At 39.8% G+C, this 26,474-nt stretch overlaps 1 protein-coding gene across 15 annotated transcripts in view; it reads right to left on the bottom strand.

Annotated features, from left to right (window-relative positions):
* Window positions 1-26,474, bottom strand: part of LOC117423322 (rho guanine nucleotide exchange factor 4-like) — a 165,505-nt gene that overhangs the window by 10,038 nt on the left and 128,993 nt on the right. For 11 of the 15 annotated variants that reach the window (XM_058990110.1, XM_058990114.1, XM_034038875.3 and 8 more), the window contains 8 exons: window positions 17,365-17,504; window positions 7,757-7,936; window positions 7,249-7,443; window positions 6,966-7,145; window positions 6,222-6,454; window positions 4,808-4,937; window positions 3,799-3,930; window positions 3,018-3,261 (listed from right to left, as the gene is read on the bottom strand). In XM_058990110.1, coding sequence (XP_058846093.1) covers window positions 3,018-3,261; window positions 3,799-3,930; window positions 4,808-4,937; window positions 6,222-6,454; window positions 6,966-7,145; window positions 7,249-7,443; window positions 7,757-7,936; window positions 17,365-17,504 — 1,434 coding nt within the window. The other 4 variants (XM_058990115.1, XM_034928639.2, XM_034928635.2 and 1 more) reach the window with 4 other exon arrangements.

The following is a 26,474-nucleotide window of genomic DNA, read 5'->3' as shown; positions in this document are numbered from 1 at the left end:
TTAAATGCTGAGCGCGATCACGCGCCCAGCTTATACCAAACCACATCTCTCTGTGTATTCCTTTTCTGGTCTGACGCCACCCACTCTGGCCGTCTTTGTGACACGTGGTGTCATCGTGGGATAGCCGCGCCTCCAAGCGTCAGACCAGGAGGGGTTTTGTTTAGAAAAAAAAAAAAAAAAAAAAAAAAAAGAGGCAATGGCAGAAGACGCCATCAAACTGCGGGGCTGGTTCCTGGAGAATGCTGGGCTGGAGGCCCAGTCTCTGCCCATGGTCGTCCGGGCTCTGTGGATGATGGACTGTGAGAGATGGGAGGCATATCAGGAGGAACACACCCCAAACAGCTTGGAGGAAGGTGTGGAGTTTGTCCTCAGCTACCTGGAGGCAACCATAAATGGAACAGCAGCCCAGGTAGCAGGACCACCAGCAGAGGAGTACCTGCTGTCCCCATCTCCACCAGCAGAGGGTGAGTACCTGCTGTCCCCATCTCCACCAGCAGAGGGTGAATGCCTGCTGGTTTTGCCTCCACAGCCCGAGCGGGAGGAGCCTGAGCGTCCACAGCCCGAGCGGGAGGAGCCTGAGCGTCCACAGCCCAAATGGGAGGAGCCTGAGCGTCCACAGCCCAAATGGGAGGAGCCTGAGCGTCCACAGCCCAAATGGGAGGAGCCTGAGCGTCCACAGCCCAAACGGGAGGAGCCTGAGCGTCCACAGCCCAAGCGGAAGGAGCCCGAACGTCCTACGCCTGAGTGGGAGGAGCCCGAACGTCCTACGCCTGAGTGGGAGGAGCCCGAACGTCCTACGCCTGAGTGGGAGGAGCCCGAACGTCCTACGCCTGAGTGGGAGGAGCCCGAACGTCCTACGCCTGAGTGGGGGGAGCCCGAACGTCCACAGCCCAAGAGGGGGGAGTCGGTGCGTCCACAGCCCAAAAGGGAGGAGTCGGTGCGTCCACAGCCCAAAAGGGAGGAGTCGGTGCGTCCACAGCCCAAAAGGGAGGAGTCGGTGCGTCCACAGCCCAAAAGGGAGGAGTCGGTGCGTCCACAGCCCAAAGGGAGGCAAGTCGGGGCTTCCACAGCTCTGGGACCCAAGCCACCAGCAGAGGGGAAATGCCTGCTGGTTCAGCCCCAAGAGCCGGAAGGGGAGGGGTTACAGGCTCAACCCCCTGAAAATTTTTGGGGGGGAGAAGGGCAGGATGCTGGTGTCCCCCAGCAGCCTCTCGCTATGCTGCTGAAGGCAGCACGGCGTGCACATGCCCAGCCGCCACAGCAGAGGGAGCCAGCACCGCCAGGAGCAGAGGAGCTGGAGCTGCCTCTGCCTCCACCACCTCCAGGAGCAGAGGAGCAGGAGCTGCCTCTGCCTCCGCCACCACCACCGCAAGGAGCAGAGGAGCAGGAGCTGCCTCTGCCTCCGCCACCACCACCGCAAGGAGCAGAGGAGCAGGAGCTGCCTCTGCCTCTGCCTCCACCACCGCCAGGAGCAGAGGAGCTGGAGCTGCCTCTGCCTCCACCACCGCCAGGAGCAGAGGAGCTGGAGCTGCCTCTGCCTCCACCACCACCAGGAGCAGAGGAGCTGGAGCTGCCTCTGCTTCCGCCACCGCCCGGAGCAGAGGAGCAGGAGCTGCCTCTGCTGCCCGTACCTCCACAGGGAGTACGGTGGCCGGAGCCCCAGAAAGGGGAGCTGCCGGCCACGAAGAAGGGGGACGAGGTCTGGAGACCACTTTCCCCAGCAGCAGTTTCGCTGCAGGAGTTCTTGTGGCTGGAGCCCCACAGGAGGGAGCTGCCGGCTACGAAGAAGGGGGAGGTCGGGGGACCACCTGCCCCCGCAGCTTTTTCGCTGCAGGACGGGACCAGCATGCTGTCAGCCGTGCCACTACCGGCAGGGGAGCTGACAGCATTTCCAGCCATGGGCCCACTGAAGCCTCCCTTCCCAGCCCGAGACTTTGGCCTGGACTGCTGGGTATTTAAGGGGGGAGGTGGCCGTTGAGGCCATGTGTGCTGCGCACAAGGGGGGGTATATGTGGCAATGTGCCCCGTCCCTGTGTGCATTTGTGTGTATGTTGCGTGTATTAATGTTGGTGTATAGATTGGTACACGGGATATAAACGGGTCTGTGTTTCACGTGTATTTAAAGTGTAGATTTGTATTTAGGCACGAGGAGAGCACAAATCACTTCACGTGCTGGTTAAATGTAATATGTGAGCACGGGGTTGCACAGAATTAATTCACGTGCTGGGATTCAAGTGAATAATTAATTAGTAATTGAATCCCAGCACAACAGTGTATATATAGATGCACATTTTCACTCAGTGAGGGTTGGTGTTCGGTGAGTGGAGAACGGGAGAGAGAGGAGAAACTAAAAAGTGAAAGAAAGAAAGAACGTAAATACTGCTTTACTCACCGTGTCTGTTCGTCCCTGTTTGTTAGTGTGTGTTCGTTTTTGTTTGTCTCTTTATTTTGGCGCAAGTGCCGTGTCCAGTGTTTTTGTCTGTTCCAACCTTTTATTTTCTGTTCTGTTTATTAAATGCTGAACGCGATCACGCGTTCAGCCTCACCAAAACCCCATCTCTCTGTCGTTTGTGTTCCTGTTTCTGGTCTGACGCCACCCACTCTGGCCGTCTTTGTGACAGGCATACATAGTTTTATTTTGATAATAGATGCACAATGGAAAGCTGCCAAATGTAGCTTTTGAACAGCAGAGTCTAAGGTGCCAGCTGCATTATTCAATTGCTGCTCAAACCTAAATATATCCTTGCCAAAAAAATGCTTTCTTATTTTTAATAATAGGCTGCCATAGTGACAAGCAGTATTCCAAATGTATGGATGCTGCCAACCTTCTGGGCTATGTTAACAAACTGCTCTCAGCAATGTCTGATAAAGTTCACGAAAGGCTAAATTATAGAAAAATGTTGTAAAAGTGAACACAGAACTGAGTACTACTGACATAGGCTCTTATTATGTCCCCAATTCAATACTTTTCTAGACTGGGTATTAAAAGTGCTCTTTGTGAAAAGGTAAAAGCTCACCTGTCTCCCTGTCGTGCTGCACTTGTCTCCTCTCGTCGTCGAAGGCGAGGAGCCAGCGCTGCTTGTGTTCTGGCTTCTTGGCACAGAGCAGGTGGACCTCGTCACAGAGCACGCTGCGCAGCTTGAAGGCGTTCTTCACGCTCACATTGAAGTCCTTGTCCTTCCCGTCGTCCACGTCCAGCACTTCCATGTCATCCATGTCTATTTGGCCCTTGTAGTAAAGCATGTCCCGGCGCAGCAGGTCCTGCAGAGCGGAGTGGGGTTAGTGCCCACAGTACCTTACTTGTAGCCTTCAATGTTTTTCATCAGTTTATTTTACAGGGTTTTACCATACAAATATTACCTTGACAAGTAAAACAAATGAATAAATGCTAATTAATAAATAATCTTGCAAAGCTTGTCCCAGTGGCAGATCATAAATTTGAGTAGAGTTTACATTTCTTGCTTTGCACTCAACTGAAGAAGAAGAAGAAGAAGAAGAAGAAGAAGAAGAAGAAGAAGAAGAAGAAGAAAAAAAATCTGCTCATTAATTTCAGATACTAGGTCAAATCAGACTACTGAGGTTTGGATTAGCGGTAGTCCACTGCTCTTTTTTTCTCAATTTGTTCTACTTCAATTCAAAATATGCAAAGGAAACAAATAGGGAAAGAGTTTAGAAAATCTTTTGTGTATATAGAAAATAATATAGAGAATTTGCCGGAAAAAAAAGACATGATTCATGCATCACCGGTGTGGGCTTCTTATTTTGATTCATCTCACCCTCTCCCATGTCCATCCTTACCTTCTTGCAGTAGACAAGCTGGTGGTCAAACAAGAAGAACATGCGCTGCTGGCTCTTGGCTTGAGGCTGGGAGATTATGGCCATTTCTCCAGAGTAAATCAGCTCTGAACTTCTGCTTAACAAGTCTTCACCCTGGGGAGGGGGTGGGGGGGTATTATAAATAAATATGGGTTGTGAGAAGTCGTGCAATATCTAACAAGCTGCTTTTTTTTTCAAAGACAGCAAATCAGTGTGTGCAATAATCATCTTGGGAAGTAATCAGCTGAGATGTCCATTGCAAAGCTCAGAAGTTGATGTTTCTGAAGTCATTTATCTCTGTGGCATTCTTAAATATGAAGGATCTGTATGGCTAATGGTTTGACATGCGGTTGGACTTGCGGCAGGGAATTTAAGTACCTCAACGCATTTCCAACCTTATCCCCGTCAGCTCGCCCATCGTGGATTTTATTACTCACAAACAGTCTTTGCTAGAGAGCTTTGCTAAGAGCAGCCATTTTGATGTTGATTTGTGTAAGATCAGGTGTGTGAGACATTTAGAAATATATTTTCCTTGATATAACGATTAGCACCAAAGGAAAAGCTAATAATAAAATGGCTAGATCCCCCTTTAGAGCAGCAGGATACAACTCCAGATATGGAGATGCAAGGCAGCAGTATTTTTGCAGGATACATTAACAGTGCAACCTGCCTGACACAAATTGCTTCTATTTTAAGAAGCAATCTATAAAGGCTACATTGTTTTGTTCACTTGCAGATGCCTTTCTATTTAATATTCATGCTGTAACTTTAGATAAATGAGCTTTTCTGACTATTATACCATTTTTTTGACAAAATGAATTGCATTTAAGATGGTTGAGAAGATTAAAATAGTACTTATTCCTAAGAATTGTGCATTAAGAAAACTTCTAGAGCAGTTCCACCAATCTTAACAATGTACCGTATCTGATATTGATAGTGGCTGTGTGCCTGTTTGTATGTAATGAAGTTTTAGAACAGACTGTCCTATTACCTCCCAGTCCTCTATTGAACTCTGCCATTGGGCAATTTTATCAATGTTTTCCAGGCGCCGCTTTCTCTCGTTAATCAGCCTGGCGACATTCTTCATGGCGTTTAAGGCAGCCTCCACGTCTTTGTAATCCCTGCAGTAAAACAAAGCCAGACATTTGTTATAATCCTCCACTTTTGACTTGTATCACTTGTCTGGTTTGATTCTTGCTGTTGCACTAATCTAAACATCACATTTAGATTTATTTACCCCATACATTTTGTCTATTATGCTGCTGTTTAAACACAGGGGAGGGCTAGTCATTTCACTTGAGAGCACAATTCATCCCTCTAAAGGGCATTAGAGGTGAAAGACATGAGAGGCTAGTGAATTTAATTTAAGTAAGTTGGTATTGGTATACAATATCTAAACTAAAGTATTCTTCATGTCAATATAGCTTTGAGAATCTAACCTTAAAGTACGTCTGGTGGATATAAGAAAAGCAACGCTGGTATTTCTTATGGATTTTTTTGACAGTATATCGACTAGAGACAAAGGTGGCTGCAGAGCGGCCAGGTTAATGGTTACACACGGGTGTACCGGATGTACCAAAAGGTTAGACAGGATTCACCCTTTTGTCCTCTATTGAGGACACAAGGGTGCTTTAAGTTTTACAAAGTCACCAGCATAAGATAGCTGAAAAAGAAAATACAAAGGGAATCTAAACAATAAGAAGAATACATTTTGTTTTTAATTGAATTAGTTGGTTTAGCCATTGCATCAGCATCCCAAAAATAATTCTATTTCAAAGGTAGAGAGACTATCAGGCATTTGTAAACTATGATTCCAGAAAAATAATTCTATTAAAGTATATGTGTGCAAGTATGAGTCATAATGTCCTTGTCAACAGATTATCTGCAAAACCAATCTTGATAAATCCCCACAATTATGTATTGCTATAATAAACTTTCAACAATGAACCACTTACTATTATTATTATTATTATTATTATTATTATTATTATTATTATTATTATTATTATTATTATTTGTAGTTAATGTTTTCATCTGCATAACTCATTCAGTTACAATTTTGTAATAATTATTTAAAAAAATTGAAAACAGTTTGTGTGAACTCTATGGAGTTCAAGAAGTTTCCCTGCCATAACTTTGAAAACTACCTATATGCATTATAAAATACTGTAGATACATAGATAGGAAACTTAACATGGTAGAATTGTGCACACAGTGACTGAAGGGGATATACTACAATGCAACCCCTGTATGATAATAAGACTGCACATACCAAATATAGTTGATAACATCTTCACAGACTTTGGCATAGAACATATGTACATATGTACTGGCAAAAATCATGAAGATCAAAATGCTCTTCAATAGTGAGACTCAGAGCAGTGTGCTGTGGATGTGCTCCTCACCTGTGTTGGGGGTGGGTGTATTTCAGCAGCTCAGCCAGCTGCAATGGGTACTTGCAGATCTTCTGCACTGGAGTGAGCAGGAAGCCGTCCAGAGAGATATCAATCATCTTCTGAAGCAGACGGCACGCCTCAAAGAAGAACACATATTTGTTGACCTTCATGAGCTTGGAGAGCTCCACACAGGCATTGGGGTGGTTGTTACAGTATTCCGAGTAGATCTGGAAATCAGTTTGCTGTGAAGGAGGAGAAGGAAGGATAGATCTCTCAAAGTGGAGAAGACATGCACTGCTTATGGCTGACAGGGTACACATGTAAACTAAATATATAGTTGGGTCAAATAATTCTAGTTATGGTTTCAAAACTGTTAGAGAACATAGCTGCAAAATACATTTTCTTTTTTTTATCCAAAAGTGACAGGTCACTAGATGGAGCTAGATTAGATTAGATCAACCTATGTAACATATATCTAAGATAGGCAACTGGAACCAAAGAGTAGCTCCTGAACCAAAGTGAAAGCCCCTAAACACTGACTTATCACAAACAAAAGTACTTGAGTAATTGCAATAAGAAACTCCCACAATGATTTCAAACGTCATAAATAGGCTAGGAGACTGTAAAAATAAATACATAAATAAATAAATAAGAAAATTAAATTGGGAGATGCATAGTCTTTAAACGATGTGTAATTGTTCAGCTAAGCAGCCTTTTCAGCACAGAATCAAGATGACCTTTTCAGACACTTACATGCTCTAAGAAACAGGAGCCGATTTCGCTCAAATGTGGGTTCTCTTTGTTAAACCTCTTTTCCAAGCCTTTCAGGAATTTCTTCTGAGTCCTGTAGATTTCATCGATGTTTCCGAAGATGGTATGGAGCTGCTCATCTGTGAACATGTCTGTTCTCTTCCGACACTGTTTGATATAACCCTGAGGAAGAAGTGAGGCGACACCAAGATATGGAGCTCTGGTAAGATCAGAAATGTAGAGAGGCCATGCTGTAAGGGAGAATGGAGAATTCCAGGGTGCTCACCTCACAGATGTCCTTCAGGTGTTTCATGTAGTCCTTCTCCGTGCTCATGATCTCATTGATGACGTTGGTCCTCATCTGGTCCTTGCTGGGAAACCCAGGTCCGTGTCGACGCACTGAGCTGCTGGAATCTTCCGCCTTCCCATCCTCCAGTTTGGCTAAATATTCCTCCATAGGTTCATCCTGGTTAACACGCAGCTGCAGAAGCAAACACGTAGATCTTATAATGACTGTAGCTAATGGTATATTTCAATTTATGCCACAAGAGTTGAGAGATCTTGTATCAAATAACTTTTTCATATTCAACGCTGATGAGTAGACTAATTCGTCCACCCTCATTCGTGGAATAACCATGGTACGAATTTCCTATATAACTCTAAACCTGATCAACTGATCCTGATAATATGTGAAAATATAATTACATTATATTATCACTTTGGGATGAGCTGCCAAGTGACATTCATAAGGTCAGGTTCCTGTATATGTAGACAACCCTAAAGACAGTCCTTACCCGAACGAAACTGGCTGGGAACCAGCCCTCGCTGTCCAGGATCTTTCCCCACCACCACTCCTTGTTGGTAGCATCCACTACTTCAATGACATCCCCTGCCTTAAACCCCAGCTCCTGGTCATCCATGGTGACGTGGTCCCACAGGGCCTCTGCATACACTGCACTGCCATCACTGATTAACTGGAAAGACACATCAACATCAGCTATGTATGAGTACACTGATTATGTCCTCCCCAAAAGTTAATTTCAGCAAAATCTGCATAGCCTGACAGTATATTTATAATAAACAGCAGAATGAATTGCAAATACACATGTACACTGACAAATAAATAAATAAATAGAGAATGGCCTTAAAAACCACAATGCGTAGCACTCAGAACACTGTCCGAGTGGACTAACAGGTGTGTTTTGTCCAGCATTTAAGGCTACCTTGCAGAAGTTTGTAGGCTCAAGTCATTGAGATCATTTTGTTTCTTATTTATTTTACTTTTACTCTCCAATTAATACATGTGTATATATATTTTAAAAAAAAAACTACAAACCTTAACAAAGAATAAAGAATATTGTAACACTGCTAAACAATGTCGCTAAGCAACACTAAACCTGAATGCTGGGATCACTGTTTGTGGAAACCTGTTAAAGGCCAAGCTTATCAGTCAGGCTCAAGATACATCTCAAAAGCTTTGTGAAAAGGGCCCTATATCACGTGAAAAACATTTTTAAAACATTTAATTCACCTACTAGTGCTTATTAGTATCAATGGTCAATTTCCTACTTAGACATTATTTAATGGCCATTGGTACTACTTAACCACTGCCAATAATGAATATTGGCTGATAGACAGCCTCAAGTACTAAAGGGGTGGATTCAGTCAAAAAATAGAGCGGCCACATTATGTGTGTTATACAATTGTGTTGAAGTGTTACAGAACCCCCTGCAGTGATTACAAGAAACACATTACTTTACCATTGCTGTATACTGTATCGTCCATATCGCAGCATTTAAAAAAATAATAATTTTGGAACAAATTCCTAATAGTTTTTTTTATTCACTCAAAGGTAGAAAAAAAAAAACACCTGGAAATTACTTTTTTCAACTTTGGCAACAATGCTTGTGCTCTGTTTCAAATGAGTGGCGTATTGTGGGAACAGAAAACCAGCATTGTTGCAGGAGGGAGTGTGATTTGGATACACTGTGATCCTTAGAATATATATATATATGTTGAAAAATATATTGCCCAGTTGATTTATGCTCCATGATGTGTGATTAAAAATGTCAAGAGTCAGCAATATACGGGAGCATACGAACAGCAAGAGATAGAACAAAGGTAAAGCAATATAGTATGTTTCCTGTAAACTTTACAGTGTGTTCTGTAACACTTTACGATTCAATAAATGTGTATAAAATGTTAACAAAAAGAGAAATAAAGCTGTTTTGTTTGAATCCACCACTTTGACCATGACTGCTGGCTTCACCAGTACAGAAGGAGCAGTACACAGCGCTACCTAGTAGTACCTTATCGTAGAAGACTGCTAAGATGTTGCTGTCATTTACTGTATCCACAAGTTCCATCAAGGACCCAACACATAAGTATTTCACACCATATAATATTGACAAGCTGAATAAAGAAGTAAAGAAGAAAAAAATAGGTCCACATGTCATTATTAAACCATTTCAAGTGCATTCATTGCTAGTATAATCAATATTATTTATTATTATTATTTATTTCTTAGCAGACGCCCTTATCCAGGGTGACTTACAATTGTTACAAGATATCACATTATTTTTACATACAATTACCCATTTATACAGTTGGGTTTTTACTGGAGCAATCTAGGTAAAGTACCTTGCTCAAGGGTACAACAGCAGTGTCCCCCACTGGGGATTGAACCCACAACCCTCCGGTCAAGAGTCCAGAGCCCTAACCACTACTCCACACTGCTGCACAATAGAAACTGTTCACTCCATCCACATTTATAAGAAAGTCGACAGAAAATCTAACTCTATACTTGAATCTCATCCGCTCATTCTGGTCCAGTCTTGCTTCATTTAGATTGAACTGCCCTTGAAGACTAAGAGAACCATCATTGAGAAATGGAGCAGCACATGTGTCCTTTGTCTTGGACTGCTAGCAAATGTTAAATGTGGATACATACTGTAAGTTTTTGAGATCACACCTAGTAGTACCTAGTAGCTTGTACTATATCTTTTACAAAAACGAGTACCTTGTTCGCTGGCTGGTAGCATTCGCTCTTGGTCTCTTTAACTTCTCAAAACTCTCTTCTGCTCTGAGCCCATAGTGGGTCTTTTATACTGTGGCTGGAGCCTTAATTATCCATTAAACAATTACCTTATTAAGACTCCTGCCACATTCCCACGTGCTACATTTATTATTATTATTATTATTATTATTATTATTATTATTATTATTATTATTATTATTTATTTCTTAGCAGATGCCCTTATCCAGGGCAACTTACAGTAATAAACAAAAAATACATTTCAGGAATCACAGTACAAGTATTAATAAAATTAAGAGCAAGGTAAAATACATTGTACGAGACTGGCGAAAATAATAAACAACAATGTCGGACAGCTTTTCATCCGTCCGCACACAAATACAATTTAATATAATAATAATAATAATAATAATAATAATAATAATAATAATAATAATAATAATAAAAGGGCAGGCACCTTGCCACACACTATATATATATATATATATATATATATATATATTCCCAAAATATGTTTATGAATGTAATTTATATGTACAGTCCAAAGTCCAATGAATAAAACAATTAAAAACATCAACTAAAGAGAACATAATATAAACTATGTATTCTAAAATGAACTAATAATCACCCCATGTCATTTAATGTATTAAGATAATAAAACACACAGCTGATATAGTAAAAAAAAAACAGGACATCAATTGGGCATTACATTTGAGAAAATTAAACCCAAAGACTTTATGTGTAACGCACAGAGCGCTCTTTAAACTATAAAATCAATGAAATGTATCAAAATGCATTCACCTCTGAGAACTAAGTATAAGCACATTTTACAGACTGTTACAGCTTTATGAGACAGAACAGCATTTCGGTACTATCCTAAAATATCTGTCCAAAAATAACTAGTGTGTTTGTTTGCCCTTCTGACCTCACTCTTCCTCACTTACCCTGTGTGTTATCCTTGTGTATCACCAAGTCCTAAAGCCAAAGTGTGTTATCCTCGTGTATCACCAAGTCCCAAAGCCAAAGTGTGTTATCCTCGTGTATCACCAAGTCCCAAAGCCAAAGTGTGTTATCCTCGTGTATCACCAAGTCCCAAAGCCAAAGTGTGTTATCCTCGTGTATCACCAAGTCCCAAAGCCAAAATGTGTTATCCTCGTGTATCACCAAGTCCCAAAGCCAAAGTTTGTTATCCTTGTCTTTAATATTTAATTTTTTGTATTAATATGAATGTTTTGCTTCATACTAAAAAGCAGCTCCTATTACTTTCCATTTATCTTCAGTACATTATTACAATGCAGTCTTTGTATACACTGTACACTTTTTCTCAAAACAGAGCAACCTGGACCCATTGGTAAGCTTGATACAGCATAGTATTTAGTGAGTATTTAATGAGATTCAAAAATTGAGTAAAAAATATGAATGTCATTGAGCCCATTGTTCTTGCTTATAAAACCAATTTTCTAGACAATTCTACAGCCTTTTCAAATAAAGTACTAGATTGTATTCTTGGTATCTGCTGAAATCTGCCAACTAAATTCTCAGCCGTAGCCCCTCTCAGTTTAATTAATAATGTTGTGTCTGTTTGCTCTTGTTAGATCAGCTATCAGCTCATTACAAGTTCCCTTTGCAAAAAATGTGGACACCCCTGTCTGAAGAGTATTTTCTCAGCCTGCTACAAAGGTAGTCATATATTCTATAAACTCAAACACATTACAATATATAGAGAGTAGCCAGGTAGTAATAAGGTTAAGACTCAACTTCTTTCCTTTAGGCCTTCAACGGACTCGGAACACAAATAACCAGCTGCCAGTTTAAAACAGGGCAGCTTTTAACTATAAAGTCTGTTGCTAAGTTACACACCCACATGCCTGTCCTTTTCTCAACAATTTCTTTTTGCAGTCATAAACCTCGGTACTGGTTATGTGGTATTTCATGAACTGCGATTTTGATCCTCATAAACTCTTTTGGTCATTCACAAATGGACAACCCACAACCACATATTGCCACGGTACAAGTCACAGATTGGGAACTCATTTGTATGTTTTCAAATGAGTTAATTAGACCTCCTCTGTAGAACCAATGCATGCACATGCAGAGGGTTTTCATAAAAACATATAATAATCGCACACAGTAACTGAAAGGTTAGGGTACTGTGCGATCAGTGCATTAGGGTCCCCGTTTTTTTAATGGGGACCCTAATAACACCATTGGAATACAATTATAATACTATTTTTATACCCTACAGAAACCTAGTAGAACCATTTGCACATGGCAACACAATAGATCTGGAAGACATATTGCATAGTGTAGCTGGGCGATTGCCCTGCACGTGTGTATTTAGTGTGGATATAAGTTGTATGGGGAAATGGGTTTATTGAATGTCGACCGCTACACAACCCTGAGACTGCAAGCGGTGCTTGTGAAGGCAATGTCCAGCCAAGGCCGTATGAAGAAGTACGAGTCGTTGTATGAATACCGGCTCATGAGTAGGTTAGTTAGGGGATTGTGATCCCATGTGATGTATAGCTAGGGTTACGTAGTGTAGCAGGTTCCTGAGCGGGATGCCTCGTTTTAAGGCTAGCGTTCGCCCTCTGGGGCACCTTTTATTTGTAGTTTTTGTACTGAGTTTTGTACAGCTTGCTGTATGTACAGCTTGCTGTATGTGTCCTCTGTGCGTTACCATGGCTGGTAACGTCACATGACCACCTTTACTTTCTTTTCTGTTTGTATTAATAAATCCTGTGCGCCTGTGCCGGCGTTTCAACTCCACCCCCAGTTGTCTCTCTGTACTTTGTAAACAGCGGCTATCCACGCACGTGACGTAAGACCCTGTCACACATAGTGATTTTGGAAATGGAAGCAGATTGGTGCTGATTTGATACAATGGGACTGCAGTAGACTACACTGTGAATTGGTCTACACTGCTGTGACAAAATGTGTGGTAACATTGTATCAATGGCTTGTTCGATTTCAGCTGCCCTTGTGCTACCTTTGCACCTTAGTACAGGACAGTTGCATTGCAATTGGAGATCCTTTTTCAAATTAAAGACAACTGGAAAGTTCTTATATTCCTGCTTGCCTGTGTTATGGGGTGCAACACCCACAAATGTAGAACCAAACCATTTAAAGTTGAAAGCATGTGCCACATGTGAAGCCTACTGAGTTAAAGGTAAATCAGGTAAAATGGCATTTGTGGCTGTTTAAATCTCTTTGCAATAGAATTGTTCTCTTTTTTCTCTGTCTGTCTGTATCAGTTAGGATTAAATTAAATGTAAGATGATTATTATAATCCACAACAATAACAGGCACATGTTTAGACTGAGGATGAGCAATCTTATCTACATTTCATAGTGAGGTTTCTGCTTGATTATTTTATCATGCAAACATCCTGGTTCACGTGCAAGCAGCTGTGACTCACATGCAACCTGATTGTTTAGAGCAACCTTCATAACAAGCTGAACACAGCCATATAGGCACACGTTAGTCTCCATGCCACCTCCCTGTATCAATGCACTAAATTCAATAACTCACCAAATGCTGCCGTGCTTCTAACCTTTTTCCATTATTAAAAATAAACTTCTCCTTGTACATTTCTTTCAGGTTCAATCTCGGTCGCTTTACAGCCTCACAGCTGCTGCACATTGTGTTAAACTGATGTCCCTTTAATTCAACAAGAAGGTTCCAGAGCATCCCTTGCTATTCTATGGCTGCTATCGGAGCATAGGCAATCCTATAGCTGTAATTCTCCTAACCCACTTTCCTAAAATGACCTTTATTAAGGTGACGGTCCCAGGGGCTGCCTGCTGTGCAGTGCCGACTAACGACCGACATCCACCAAAGCAGTTTTAACCAGCTGTTTCCAGTACTGTACCTGCAGTCCTAATTCCCAGGTCCAGACTCCCATCCATGCAACCAAACAGGACACTGCAGCCCAGGTGTAGTTTAGTGGAAGAAGGCCAGTAGAAACATCAGCACCACATTGATGAAGACCAACAGCACCATGATCACAAAGACCACTACCTTCTGAGTGTCGGGGTCCAGATTACAGCGCAGGAAAGCATTCTTCAAGCTCAACCTCTGCCTTGTTCTGTCCGATCCCCGAGCCATGCTTTCTCAGCTAACCCCCCCGCCCCCGCAGGTGGAAAAAGATCAAGAACTGCTGCTGTCTCTGTGAGATGAGTGAGCTCCTGTGGGGTCTATGCCTGCTGTGAATCCCTTGCTGTTAGGGGGAGAGGTCTATCTGTTTCAGCATGTCTCTTAATTAGTGCTCTCTCTCTCTCTCTCTCTCTCTCTCTCTCTCTCTCTCTCTCTCTCTCTCTCTCTCTCTCTCTCTCTCTCTCTCTCTCTCTAAGTTTTGTAATGCTCTGCTGGAATGGATGTTGTTTCTTATTTGAGTAAAATGCTTGTTTTTTTTAAAGAACTAAACAAAAATGGTGGAAGAGAATGCTTATCCAGCACAGCTTTCTATCTAGCTCCACAGCGTTTCTTTCCAGCCAATCAGGCATCTGTGTTCGACACCGTATCCTGGATACCGGTGTCACCAGGCTAGCACTAGCAACGCAGGAGAGCACAGAGGGGGAGCGAGCAAGAGGATAAATTATAACAGATATTAAAAGCTTTGTGTCTGGCTCTAGAGAGCTATTTATTGACAATGCTGATTCAAGCTGTGCTGCCTGTGCATTTTTCTGGCAATTCTTTCTTTTAAGGTTTATTAATTGCCTGGATTATTTTTTCCCAGCTGAGCCCATAGAGTGGTACGTCCAAAGATCTCTTTGGCTGCTCTGATTACGATCTGAATTAGTACTTGGTTGGTAATATGATTTACAGATCATTGGAATTGAAGTCACAGCCAAGTGACCCTTGATTGTCTGCCACTTCTTTAATAGAGGTATCAGTTGCATTGTTTAGTATACAAGTATTGTACATACATTAGAAACCCCTACAGTAACACTGTCGGTAGGATGTAGAACCACCTCGGGCAGCGACAGCTATTACTGATTCAATGTGTTCAAATGGTTCTGGAGTAATAATTGATAATTCCTCACAGAGTACATCATGTACAGTAAATTAGAAATGGAAATATGCAAAAAAAAAAGGCTCTGAACACCTGCAAACCAAGCACTCAATATCAATTCACATCAAAGTACATATCTCATTTTGAAACTGACTGTCAAGATCTGCAACCTTGGTCCTTACAGCCCAGGCCTATGTCAATGTGCACTTTTCAGGCCACTGTTGGGGTGTCTCATTGCTTGGGCAGTGCAGCTTCAAAAAGGAAGGTGTGGGTTTAAAAAAACCTCAAAGTGAACAATATTTAGTGTTTTATTAACTTTTTAGCTTTATAAGGAAGAGGAAGAGCATTTTTTGATTACAGTAAAGGAGGTGGAGTTGATTAAGAAAAGGCCTTTGTTCCAGAAATTTCATTATTAAAATTCTACCGTAAAATTAAACATGTAACCGTAGTTTCTTACAATACTCCTTAAGAGCATATTTCGGCCTGACTGCTAAAATTGTAATAACATACTGAAACAAGGGCAGTTTTAAATTCCTGGTACACTGACCACTACTCATTTCTAACCTTGACAAACAACCAAATCTCCCCACGCAGGATTCACAAAAAAGCCATAAAATACCAGCAGAATTTCTTTCATAAATCTGTGCAATTGCATATATTAGTACTACCATTTTAAAACCCTCAACAGAAATACCAAGGTTTGCTTCAGCGCAAACAGCTAGTGCACCCACTCATGCAACCGGTTAGTATGTTTCTCACTTAACTCTTACCTGATCACACATAACCACTACCTGGTCTTAATGCAGTCAACAATAATATGATTTTGAACTGTGATTTTATGCATAGACATGCATATCAACAATTTCAACAGAAAGCAGGCCTCATCCTCCTGTGTAATATGCAATAACTTCCTATGCAGTACAATACAAAAACTCAAGAATGGGGTGTCTTGTCCTCAATATTTAGAGTATGTACCATCCTCAGTTGTAAAACTCAGCTCTCACCTTAATCCCCCCGCTCTCAATGCCGGCAGATGCATCACCGCTGTGTTTGAATTGTATAACAGTATCGAATCCTTTCAGGCTTGGTCTGCTGTGTGTATAAATAGCTGTTTGGATTTGCTGCCACCTGGAGGTTTTCACCATAAACCAGTTTATGATCTCATCTAGTTTACCATAAAATGAATTACAAATCTGGATATAACAGAGAAAAATATTAAAAAATAAATAAAGTAATTAACTAAGTGTATTCCATTGATCTATATGGTAGCGGATACAAATGCGACACCTGGGCGTTTTTAATTTAATACTCTTAAGTTATCATGGATTCCTTTGAAATCTGCCCAATGCTATGTAGTTCCTGTGAAAATCACCATTTCTCGAAGAATAGTGTCATATACATACATTTTACTGCACAGCAAATGCTTGCTTTGCTGACGCACTACCTGTCACATTTAGGAACATGGCAGCCTGTTAAGTGTGCTATCAGTAAATGACTGAACACATTGCAGATCTGCATTTGATCACCATTTAGAAACTGTAAAGAAAATGATCAATATTGAATGTGACAGAGCTATTCTTTTAGCCTTAATAAATACCATGTTTAATCTTGAAATTATGAAAAAAATACAGTATGTATATATATATATATATATATATATATATATATATATATATATACATTTCTTTCCCTTTCATTAGCTATATTACCATTTGCACTACTGCTCTTATCATTGTGTGTTTGAACTTTTTGTGTAGCGCTGCAACTTTACAGCTTCAGTTTCATCTCAGGAAATTACATAATTTTGCAGTGTTAAAGATGAAATACACTAGTTCTACTTGAAATGTCTGGCTACTGATACCATGACTTGTCACAAGCAGCAACAATATTGATTCACTTTGGTGACTGGCTAATGTATACATATACTGCACCACGTATGTTAGCACTCTGCACTCTATTAAGCACTAAATAGTCGACTAGTTGAATATAAAAGTGACAGTTGGCCTCAGAAACATATAGTCGACTAACCACTTAGGAAGTAATTGTGAACTGTGCAGTTTCAGATGGACAGCAGTGCAGTTGCAATCCATTGCCATACAAATGACATTAAGAAATAGTTTTTAAAAATTCCAAGCACTTAAAAAATATAGCGCACAAACAATACCATCACAAATTGAGCACCAGACATTATCAGATACATGATTTATTAATATGGTGTTGACTAGTCGACCTATTCGACTATTTTTAGCTAAACTACTCAACTAAACTTAGTAATCGTTCTACCGCTATATTATACCATCGTTTTCAATGTACTGCAATGTATTTAATCAACAATCCCGATGCTGTTTTGTTACCTCGTTTATGGCCAGCTGCTCCCCTCCTCCTCCAGGGTGCCCAAAGCGGTGATTGGAGCTGCGGAAATCTTCGTACAGATCCTCTTCACTGCCAACATCGTCCACCAACGCTGTCTTATCATGGGCTCCATCGGTGATCACTGCAAGACAGGACAGTATGAGAGCAGGCGTTAATGTCAACAGCAACGACTTGATGCACTTCCTAGCCTTTCCGTTCTCATACATAACCAAGCAGCAGTGTACTATTGCAGTCTTAGCAGTAACTCCAATGGGTCCCAATGGGTTTGTACTGTTTGCGGTGTGTATCTTCCCACCAGCGTAAACTACCAAGCTACTTAACTGTAATACCTGATACAAGAACTGGTATTGGAATGAATGACAAACAAATGCTAAATCAGATTAATTATGGAGACTTTTGAAAGGGATGTCAATGCTAAGTTAACTTATGCAAGCGTATGTTAATATGACCTATTAAAAAATCAATAGTGCTGAATTTAGAAATACTAAAAGAAACTTAATAAATTCAATGACAAGCATTTTGGCTAGAAGTCTATTTCAATGTCTTAATGTACAAGGGTCTTCTGGAAAATGTATGTTGAATGTAGTTGACGTGGCTATAGTTACCAATTACTATATAAAGTAAACCAAACTAAACTGTGAATATATGTGCGCTTCCATCATGAATCGTCTGCCAGAATGTGGTCTCTGTTTCTCTATTGAATTTCAGCTCCAGGGTTTGCACTGTTGATTTACCCAGTGAAGACCTGAGGTCCCTGTTTGTTTCATTTTTTTTTTTTTTAATAATCTCTGAGTTCAAATTACGGCACAAAGTACTTCGCTGATAGCAAATAGGCTGATGGTTACATGAGCCCAAGGCTTTCAAATGCTTATTGCCAGACTGCTGTGGTAGTTCAAGCTTGGTTGCTTTCCAGAACAAGAACTCCTTTGCACGCTGTTAAGATTCAAAGAAATACATTAGAATTCACCAGCACATCAGAATATGTATTTAATTTCAGCTGAACTGTAACCTCAATCTCACTCCATGGAAAGTCACACAGGTGTAACAAGAAGAGTCAGAATGTAAGCCACAACCACATTTTGTGCAAGCACTGCCTTGCTAACCTAACAAGGAGTTACTATAAGATAAAAGTATTGGGATAGAGTAATAAATGGTGAATGACTGGGGTATTTCATGCCCATTTTACCTCACTTGTATAGAACTAACTTTTAAATATTTTGATATTACTGAATAGATCATCTCTTCAAATATACATGCAAACCATCTTACAAATTCACTGGTTTCCCAGATATCATTTATTAACTACAAATACATTGATGATATGGGTAATTGTACTTTATACCAATTAAATACTTATTTAAGCCACACAAAATAAAACGCTACCAAAATCACAGGGTTTGTTAATGACACCTGCACAATGTTCAATGCTCAGTTAAATCCACCTTTTGGACTGAAGGTTATTATTTAACCTGTCCTCTTAGCTGATACCATTTAGGTTTAGGATTAGCCTACTGGTACTTGCCCTTCCCTATAACTGTTACTCCCTGTTACTCTCGTGTGAAATGTTTCTGTAGTGTCACTTTGGTAATTGAAGAGGAGGAAAATGCACTACATAAAAAATGAAGACACTCCCACTGGCAGCACAGTTAAATTGTTTCTGTAAATCACTTGCCAATTAAAGTTATATGCTGTGCATTCAGCAGTAAAAATAAATCAATAATATTTCTTCTGAATTTTTTATAGCAAAGGTCAAAAGGGTAATGCAGGGGGCTAGTTGGTGCAGCAAGCTTCTCATATATTTCACTGAAATAAAATATGTACGATGGTCTCAGCCTAGTTCTCTGTGGAGATGAATCCATGCTGTCAAGCAGTATTTTCAAATTTGAGTAAACAGATACACGCTATTCTAGTTGTTCTGGCTTTATAAGTAATGCGTGACTTCAAAGCTTTCCTAACAATTGATAGCCAGCCTGATCTGGAAAGCATATAATTTGAAAATGCAGAATCTATAGGATGTGTTTAAAGAACTGCACTAGAGGAAACTGCATATGTTAGGTCTTGTAGTGTGGTGAGTGATGATATTTAATGATAGAGTATAAGTGAGCATCTTAACCACAGCTCACAAGAGCCAGGTCTGTTTGCACGAACAGTTGCCTCATGTCACTTGGGTGTTCCACTAGGATGTATAGAAGGCTGTGTGGTCATTGGAGGCTGTGTGGACCAGTGGTTAAAGAAAAGGGCTTGTAACCAGGAGGTCCCTGGTTCAAATCCCACCTCAGCCACTGACTCATTGTGTGACCCTGACCAAGTCACTTAATCTCCTTGTGCTCCGTCTTTCGGGTGAGACGTAATTGTAAGTGACTCTGCAGCTGATGCATAGTTCACACACCCTAGTCTCTGTAAGTCGCCTTGGATAAAGGCGTCTGCTAAATAAACAAATAATAATAATGTCTAGCTAGTGGTGCTGAAGCTGCACAAGCAAGTGCCCTCTGTGGCTGCTCTCCAGGGTGCTGAAGTGATGTGTTTAGGCTTCTTTTAAAAAAAAAAAAAAAAAAAAAAACACCTTTTGGGAAGTTAGTTTTTATTACAGAAAATCTGTTTGATTTGTTCATGTTAAATAAATGCTGCTGGGAGAGGTTTAAATCTCACTTGAGGAGAATAGCTTTCTTTTGAATGTGCATACACCTTTACTGTAACAGGCAGTCTGGCTCTGGGACTTCAGTATATTTCTTAGATTAGAAAGGAGAGGGAGCTGAAGATTTCGCAATGGGTTTTATAAATACAATCTGTAAGGCTGGAGCTTGTCAGTGTTTATTTCTGGCAAGTGCACGGAACACTCATCAATAATGACCTACACTAGGGAGCTCATGTATACCTTGCTTACAGTAAAGCAGAAAAAGTCCTGTAGATGTGTTTGCTATTAAACATGAGTCCCTTGGTTCTCAGTGAATTGAGCCAAGTGGGCCATATGAACAAAGGGTAAGTTTAAAGGTTACAAATGACACAGCAGCCTCTGACCCTGTTAACAGGATTCATGATATTTCAATGAAGTATTCGACTCAAACAAATACATTCCTCTAAAAGGTGAGTGATTTATTAAAAGTTTAAGACCTAAAAATGAGTAATTTAACATTCAAAAACTGTAGGCAAGAGTTAAGGACAGTAAAACCTTTAACAATGTCAATAATGATCTCGAATTAACTGCCCACCAAATCAAAACTCTATTTATTAATTTCCCAGAGTGCAGTCATATGGACGTCCGGATCAGAGCAGCTTACACGAGATGATACTCACTAAAAAAAATTCTGCCAGCCAGGACTTTACTTGATTTCATTAGGGTTCTGGTGTCAGCTTTCTTTGAATAATTAGCTACAGCTTTCTCTTAAAGGGACATTCTTGTAAAATTACAAGTACACTGCATAGGCACTGCTGGACCTTTCCCAAATACAGTATTGACGACCTTTATTTAGTGCAGTCATACACAGTGAAAAGCTGTCTGGCATCCAGCAGGGCACTCTGTTTACATCGTTAATAATGAAAGGTAAAGACAGTTATTAAGTGGTTTTGTATGCAATTATGTAGCTTTGAATTTTGGTAGATGGTAAACAAATGTATAGACTGCAACACTGATCCACTTTTGACTTTGAGAGTTACATATAATTTTGTAACCGTATCAACCTGTAAGTTACAAGCTTTCCTAAGAATAGATCTTGAAATCAGAGTTTAAAATGTGCAGTCTACTTTATAGCTATAAAGTGCCACTCCCTCTTTAATTGGGATTTTACCTGAGCAAACAGTGGCATCAGATGGCTGTATTTTTTAGAATAAATATGTTATTCCCTTATGTGGTCAATTTGATCTTTGTAGCTTGCTTTTCAAATTGTAAAATGGGTGTGGTCATATATTAATGTACCTAGAAGTGAACATGTGACTATGAGAATTCTGCAACCCAAGTTAATAAAACCCTAGGACACTGACCACTCAATTTTGGGATCTCTATACTAGCCCAGTAAAATATATGATTCTACTTCCGACCTAGAAAGCCACCAGGGGTCAGGCCCACCTTATAAACCTAGTGAGTCTCTATACATCTTCTGACTTGGTATTATTAAGAAAAGCAGGTTTACAACTGCTATTCCCCTAAACTCTGGAGCACTTCTCCACAGCACCAGATAGATGGTAGGTGGTGCTGTGGATTCTGTGAAAGTATACCTTTTAAGACCTACTTGTTTGATTGAGTTGTGACAGATGGATTGTTTGAATTAATATAAAATGTCTGTAAAGTGCTTTGAAACAGCTGCAATGTACTACAAGTACCATCCCTTAAAAATGTTTACCATGTTTTTTGCAGTTTTACCATGGTTATACTATGCATTTACCATAATTTACCATGGTTTGCCATGTTTTGTTCTATGCTTTAACATACCTTTCTGGGCTTTACAGCGCTTAACTGGGATTTACTGTTTTTTTCACTGTTATTTATTACACTCTGCTAGGCTTTTACTATGTTAGGTTTTTATAAGGGATGTTGTTGGTGTCATTACTGTTCAGAAGAAGAGCTTTAGCAAATTCAACACCAGCCCGTGGCATTTTAAAATAAGCAAGGACTTGACTTTTTTACTACAAGCAACATTATCTGCACAAACTCTCATTTGCTGATTGTATATCTCATTTTTAATGACAGATTTCCTGTATTAAGTTTGCTGATATAGTACGCTTATTTTAAAAATGTCACTGCAAAATTCATCGTATGGCAATCTAAGCCATTTATAAACCATCAATTTGGTTTCTCTAAGTCTCTAAATGCAGCATGTAGAAAAAAAGCAATTAACAAAACTTGTAGTGTAACAAAATGTATCTTCTCTCAGCTGCATCACTTAAGTTGCTTAGATTTCTCAGTACCGCATACTGTACAAGAACTGACATATACACAGTTATTATTATTATTGTTTATTTAGCAGACATCTTTATCCAAGGCGACTTACAAAGTCTAGGGTGTGTGAATTATGCATCAGCTACAGAGTTGCTTACAACAATGTCACACCTGAAAGACGTAGCACAAAGAGGTTAAGCGATTTGCTCAGGGTCACACAGTGAGTCAGTGAGTGAGCTGGGATTTGAACCAGGGACCTCTAGGTTACAAGCTCTTTTCTTTAACCATTGGACCACAGCCTCCTACAGTTTCAGCCATTGATGTTCTTTAAACACTTCCTATACAGTAGATTGCACATTTATATACGCTATGATTTTTGGATCAGACAGTAAACTGCTATATATTCTTCAGAAAGCTTTGAACTATTGGACACTGCTGAGGAAGAGGCTAGCCTATTACAGGACTGAAAGTTGTGAAAATATAATTGGCTTGGGTATATGACTGGTGTAGGTAATATCACCACCAAATACAATTTAGGGAAAAGGCTAGTGTATTACTTGACTGAAAGTTGTGAAAATATAATTGACTTAGGTATATGACACCATATAACACCATATATGTAGAAAACAGAAAGTACTGATTAGAGGAGAAACCTCAAAATGGAGCGAGGTAACCAGTGGTGTACCACAGGGATCAGTATTAGGTCATCTGCTATTCCTAATCTATAATAATGATTTAGATTCTGGTATAGTAAGCTAACTTGTTAAATTTGCAGACGACACAAAAATAGGAGGAGTGGCAAACACTGTTGCAGTAGCAAAGGTCATTCAAAATTATCTAGACAGCATTCAGAACTGGGCAGGCACATGGCAAATGACATTTAATAGAGAAAAGTGTAAAGTATTGCATGCAGGCAATAAAAATGTGCATTATAAATATTATATGGAAGATACTGAAATTGAAGAAGGGAACTATGAAAAAGACCTAGGAATTTATGTTGACTTAGAAATGTCCTCATCTAGACAATGTGGGGAAGCTATAAAAAAGGCCAACAAAATGCTCGGATATATTGTGAGAAGTGTTGAATTTAAATCAAGGGAAGTAATGTTAAAACTTTACAATGCATTAGTAAGACCTCACCTAGAATATTGTGTTCAATTCTGGTCACCTCGTTACAAAAAGGACATTGCTGCTTTAGAAAGAGTGCAAAGAAGAGCAACCGGAATTATCCCGGGTTTAAAAGGCATGTCGTATGCAGACAGGCTAAAAGAATTGAATCTATTCAGACAAACAAAGAAGACTACGCTGCGATCTCATTCAAACATTCAAAATCCTAAAAGGTATAGACAATGTCAACCCAGGGGACTTTTTTGACCTGAAAAAAGAAACAAGGACCAGGGGTCACAAATGAAGATTAAATAAAGGGGCATTCAGAACAGAAAATAGGAGGCACTTTTTTACACAGAGAATTATGAGGGTCTGGAACCAACTCCCCAGTAATGTTGAAGCTGACACCCTGGGATCCTTCAAGAAGCTGCTTGATGAGATTCTGGGATCAATAAGCTACTAACAACCAAACGAGCAAGATGGGCTGAATGGCCTCCTCTCGTTTGTAAACTTTCTTATGTTCTTATGTTCTAACCCACAGACAAGAAACCACAGCCTGAGCTATACATTCATAATGTCTATACATATATAAAAAAAAACCTTGCCTGCTAGTTGAAATATGTTGTTTATGACCAGCACTTCAACTTGTACACAGTTATTCCATGGGTATCAAATTCAATAAGACAATTACAAGTGTCTTGGAGCACCACAGCTAAAATGTTAATATATGAACAAAAAATAATTATATTCTTAAAATAATTACTATATGGACAAAAACTAATTGAACAAGGCAATTCAAAAGGGAAACATGTTGTCTCAATACATGAGCTTGCTTGGGTTTGGTATATATTAAGTCTATTTACAATAAATTAATGAGTGCACTTTGTTAAGCAAAAAAAACTATTTGTCAAACATGAAAACATCATTGACACTGACAATGCAAGCAGGTCTGTATTGAATTATAAGAAAGCACTGAGGTGTTATTGATGTGCTTTGGAGAACCTGTCAACCAAATTGTGATGAAACTTGTTGTGGATGTTCATTCGCACTTGAGAACATCCGGATCTAAGTCATGGTCCATTTATTCAAGGTTTCTGGCTTATGTTGATTAGGTTCATACAGTACAGTATTGTAAATACAGGTACGGTTTTTCTATCTCTGGTTCTTTAGCCCTTTAATCAATTCAATAGACTGTTCCTTGTTGTTGTGAAGATTCCTTTTTCTTTTTCAGTCAACACATACCGTGCTGTTGACCTTTGTAAACTCAGAAGAAGCACACCTGAGGCCCTGATAAAGCTTCCAGAATCATATCTAAACTGTACGTTGTCCCTTGTAACTGACTCATGCATACAAATGAGACTTCCTTCCACTTTAGTTACTGCCTTTCAGCCCACAAGCTTAACACACTTGTAGAAGCACTGTCCCCTTTTTAAACCTTGTGCAGGAAAACCAGACAATCTCTGGGGATCTGAAAGCCTTAGTGTCACACAAGCAGATGGCTTAGAGTGCAGGCAGATCAGTAATAGCTGCACTACCATCCACTTCACCGGCACACACAGCAAAGCTGCATAGAGGCTCAGAACCATTTCTCACAACACAATCTATCTAGCAGAGATGGCTTCTTGAAAATGGAAATTTGGGCAGCTTCAAGGGGAAGAGAGTATTATGGACATTTTAGAAATGCAGGACTAATAATAATAATAATAATAATAATAATAATAATAATAATAATAATAATAATAATAATAATAATAATTGATTGAATCCAATTACTGTATATATATATATATATATATATATATATATATATATATATATATATATATACAAATATTTACTGTATGTTCTCAAGTTAATTAAGAAAACAAATCATGTCAGAGTTGAGTGCTGACCTGCTTCCTGAAATCTCTTGTCCTTACCTAATGTTGTGCTGCTAAACAAATCCTAAAGCTGCTTATGGATTAATAGAGGAAACATGAAAAAGCCTCAACCTATCTGATCTTCATTGCTCAGTTGTAATATTTAGCCTAATCAATCTGTCTGGCCCCGGTGTCACTGACGATGGTGGCAATACTCAAAGACGTTTTCTAAATATCTTGTATACCATTGTCATAAGGCATCTGTTTGACTAGGGATCTATCGATGGTTTAACCCTCATAAGGACACGTTAGAAAGCGCAAATGCACTTTTAAATGACATTGAAACCGGAACGCTACCTGTTGAAGCGACTGAGTAATAGGCAACAAACAAAGCCTTAGTTTCAGTTTGCTGTAGTTTAACCCAGGAACGTGTGTTCAGGACACACGATACATCATTGGAAAGCTCAAAATCTACTTTCAAATAAGCCTTGAACCAGGAAGCTATTACGGTGCCTGAGATATTCACGATAGAAGGTCGGGACCCCCAATACACTACGCCTGGGGTCCATATGGACCCCAAACCTAAAACAATTTGGGAAATTCAGCCAGGCTACCTGGACTAGAATTATCCTTTGCATAGTGTAACAGGATGTGTACCTGACAACTACCTAAAAGGAAACAAAAATCAAGTCACTAGATCCACATAATAACTAATACTAAAGCACCATGGGGTCCAAATGAACCCCAGGTTACCTTATGAGGGTTAATATGTACAGTATTGGGTAGTGTGCAAATCAACAGTTATTTAGGGTGGACCAATTCATGGGTCAGAAGTTCATTTCAGATTAATGGCTCATCCTATCTACAGTCCTGACTGTTACACATTCTGAGAAAAAAGCAGTTATGCACAGTAATGGAGGACAACTTCATCAGCCTAGATAACGCCTCTAAAACTGAATAACATTTCTGCAAATAGTGTCTGACATTATTTGTCACTATAGGGAATATGAATTTAAAAGGAGACATTCAGATCTTGGCAAAATTGGCATCAAACTTTTGTTTTTATCATTAACGGCCATTACAGATACAAATTCTACAGATACCCAAGGGGATCAAACATAGTAACTTTTGTCAAAATCTGCAAGATATCATTCAGATAGTATGAAATAGTACTAATGGGGCCAATTTCACAGGCACCACAAATAATGTATTTAGTAAAAAACTGTTAATGACTTTTATTAATACAAATATG

Source organism: Acipenser ruthenus, chromosome 17 (genome assembly GCF_902713425.1).
Source record: "Acipenser ruthenus chromosome 17, fAciRut3.2 maternal haplotype, whole genome shotgun sequence".
In the NCBI taxonomy this organism is placed as follows: domain Eukaryota; kingdom Metazoa; phylum Chordata; class Actinopteri; order Acipenseriformes; family Acipenseridae; genus Acipenser; species Acipenser ruthenus.
This window is presented reverse-complemented; position numbering and strand designations above follow the sequence as displayed.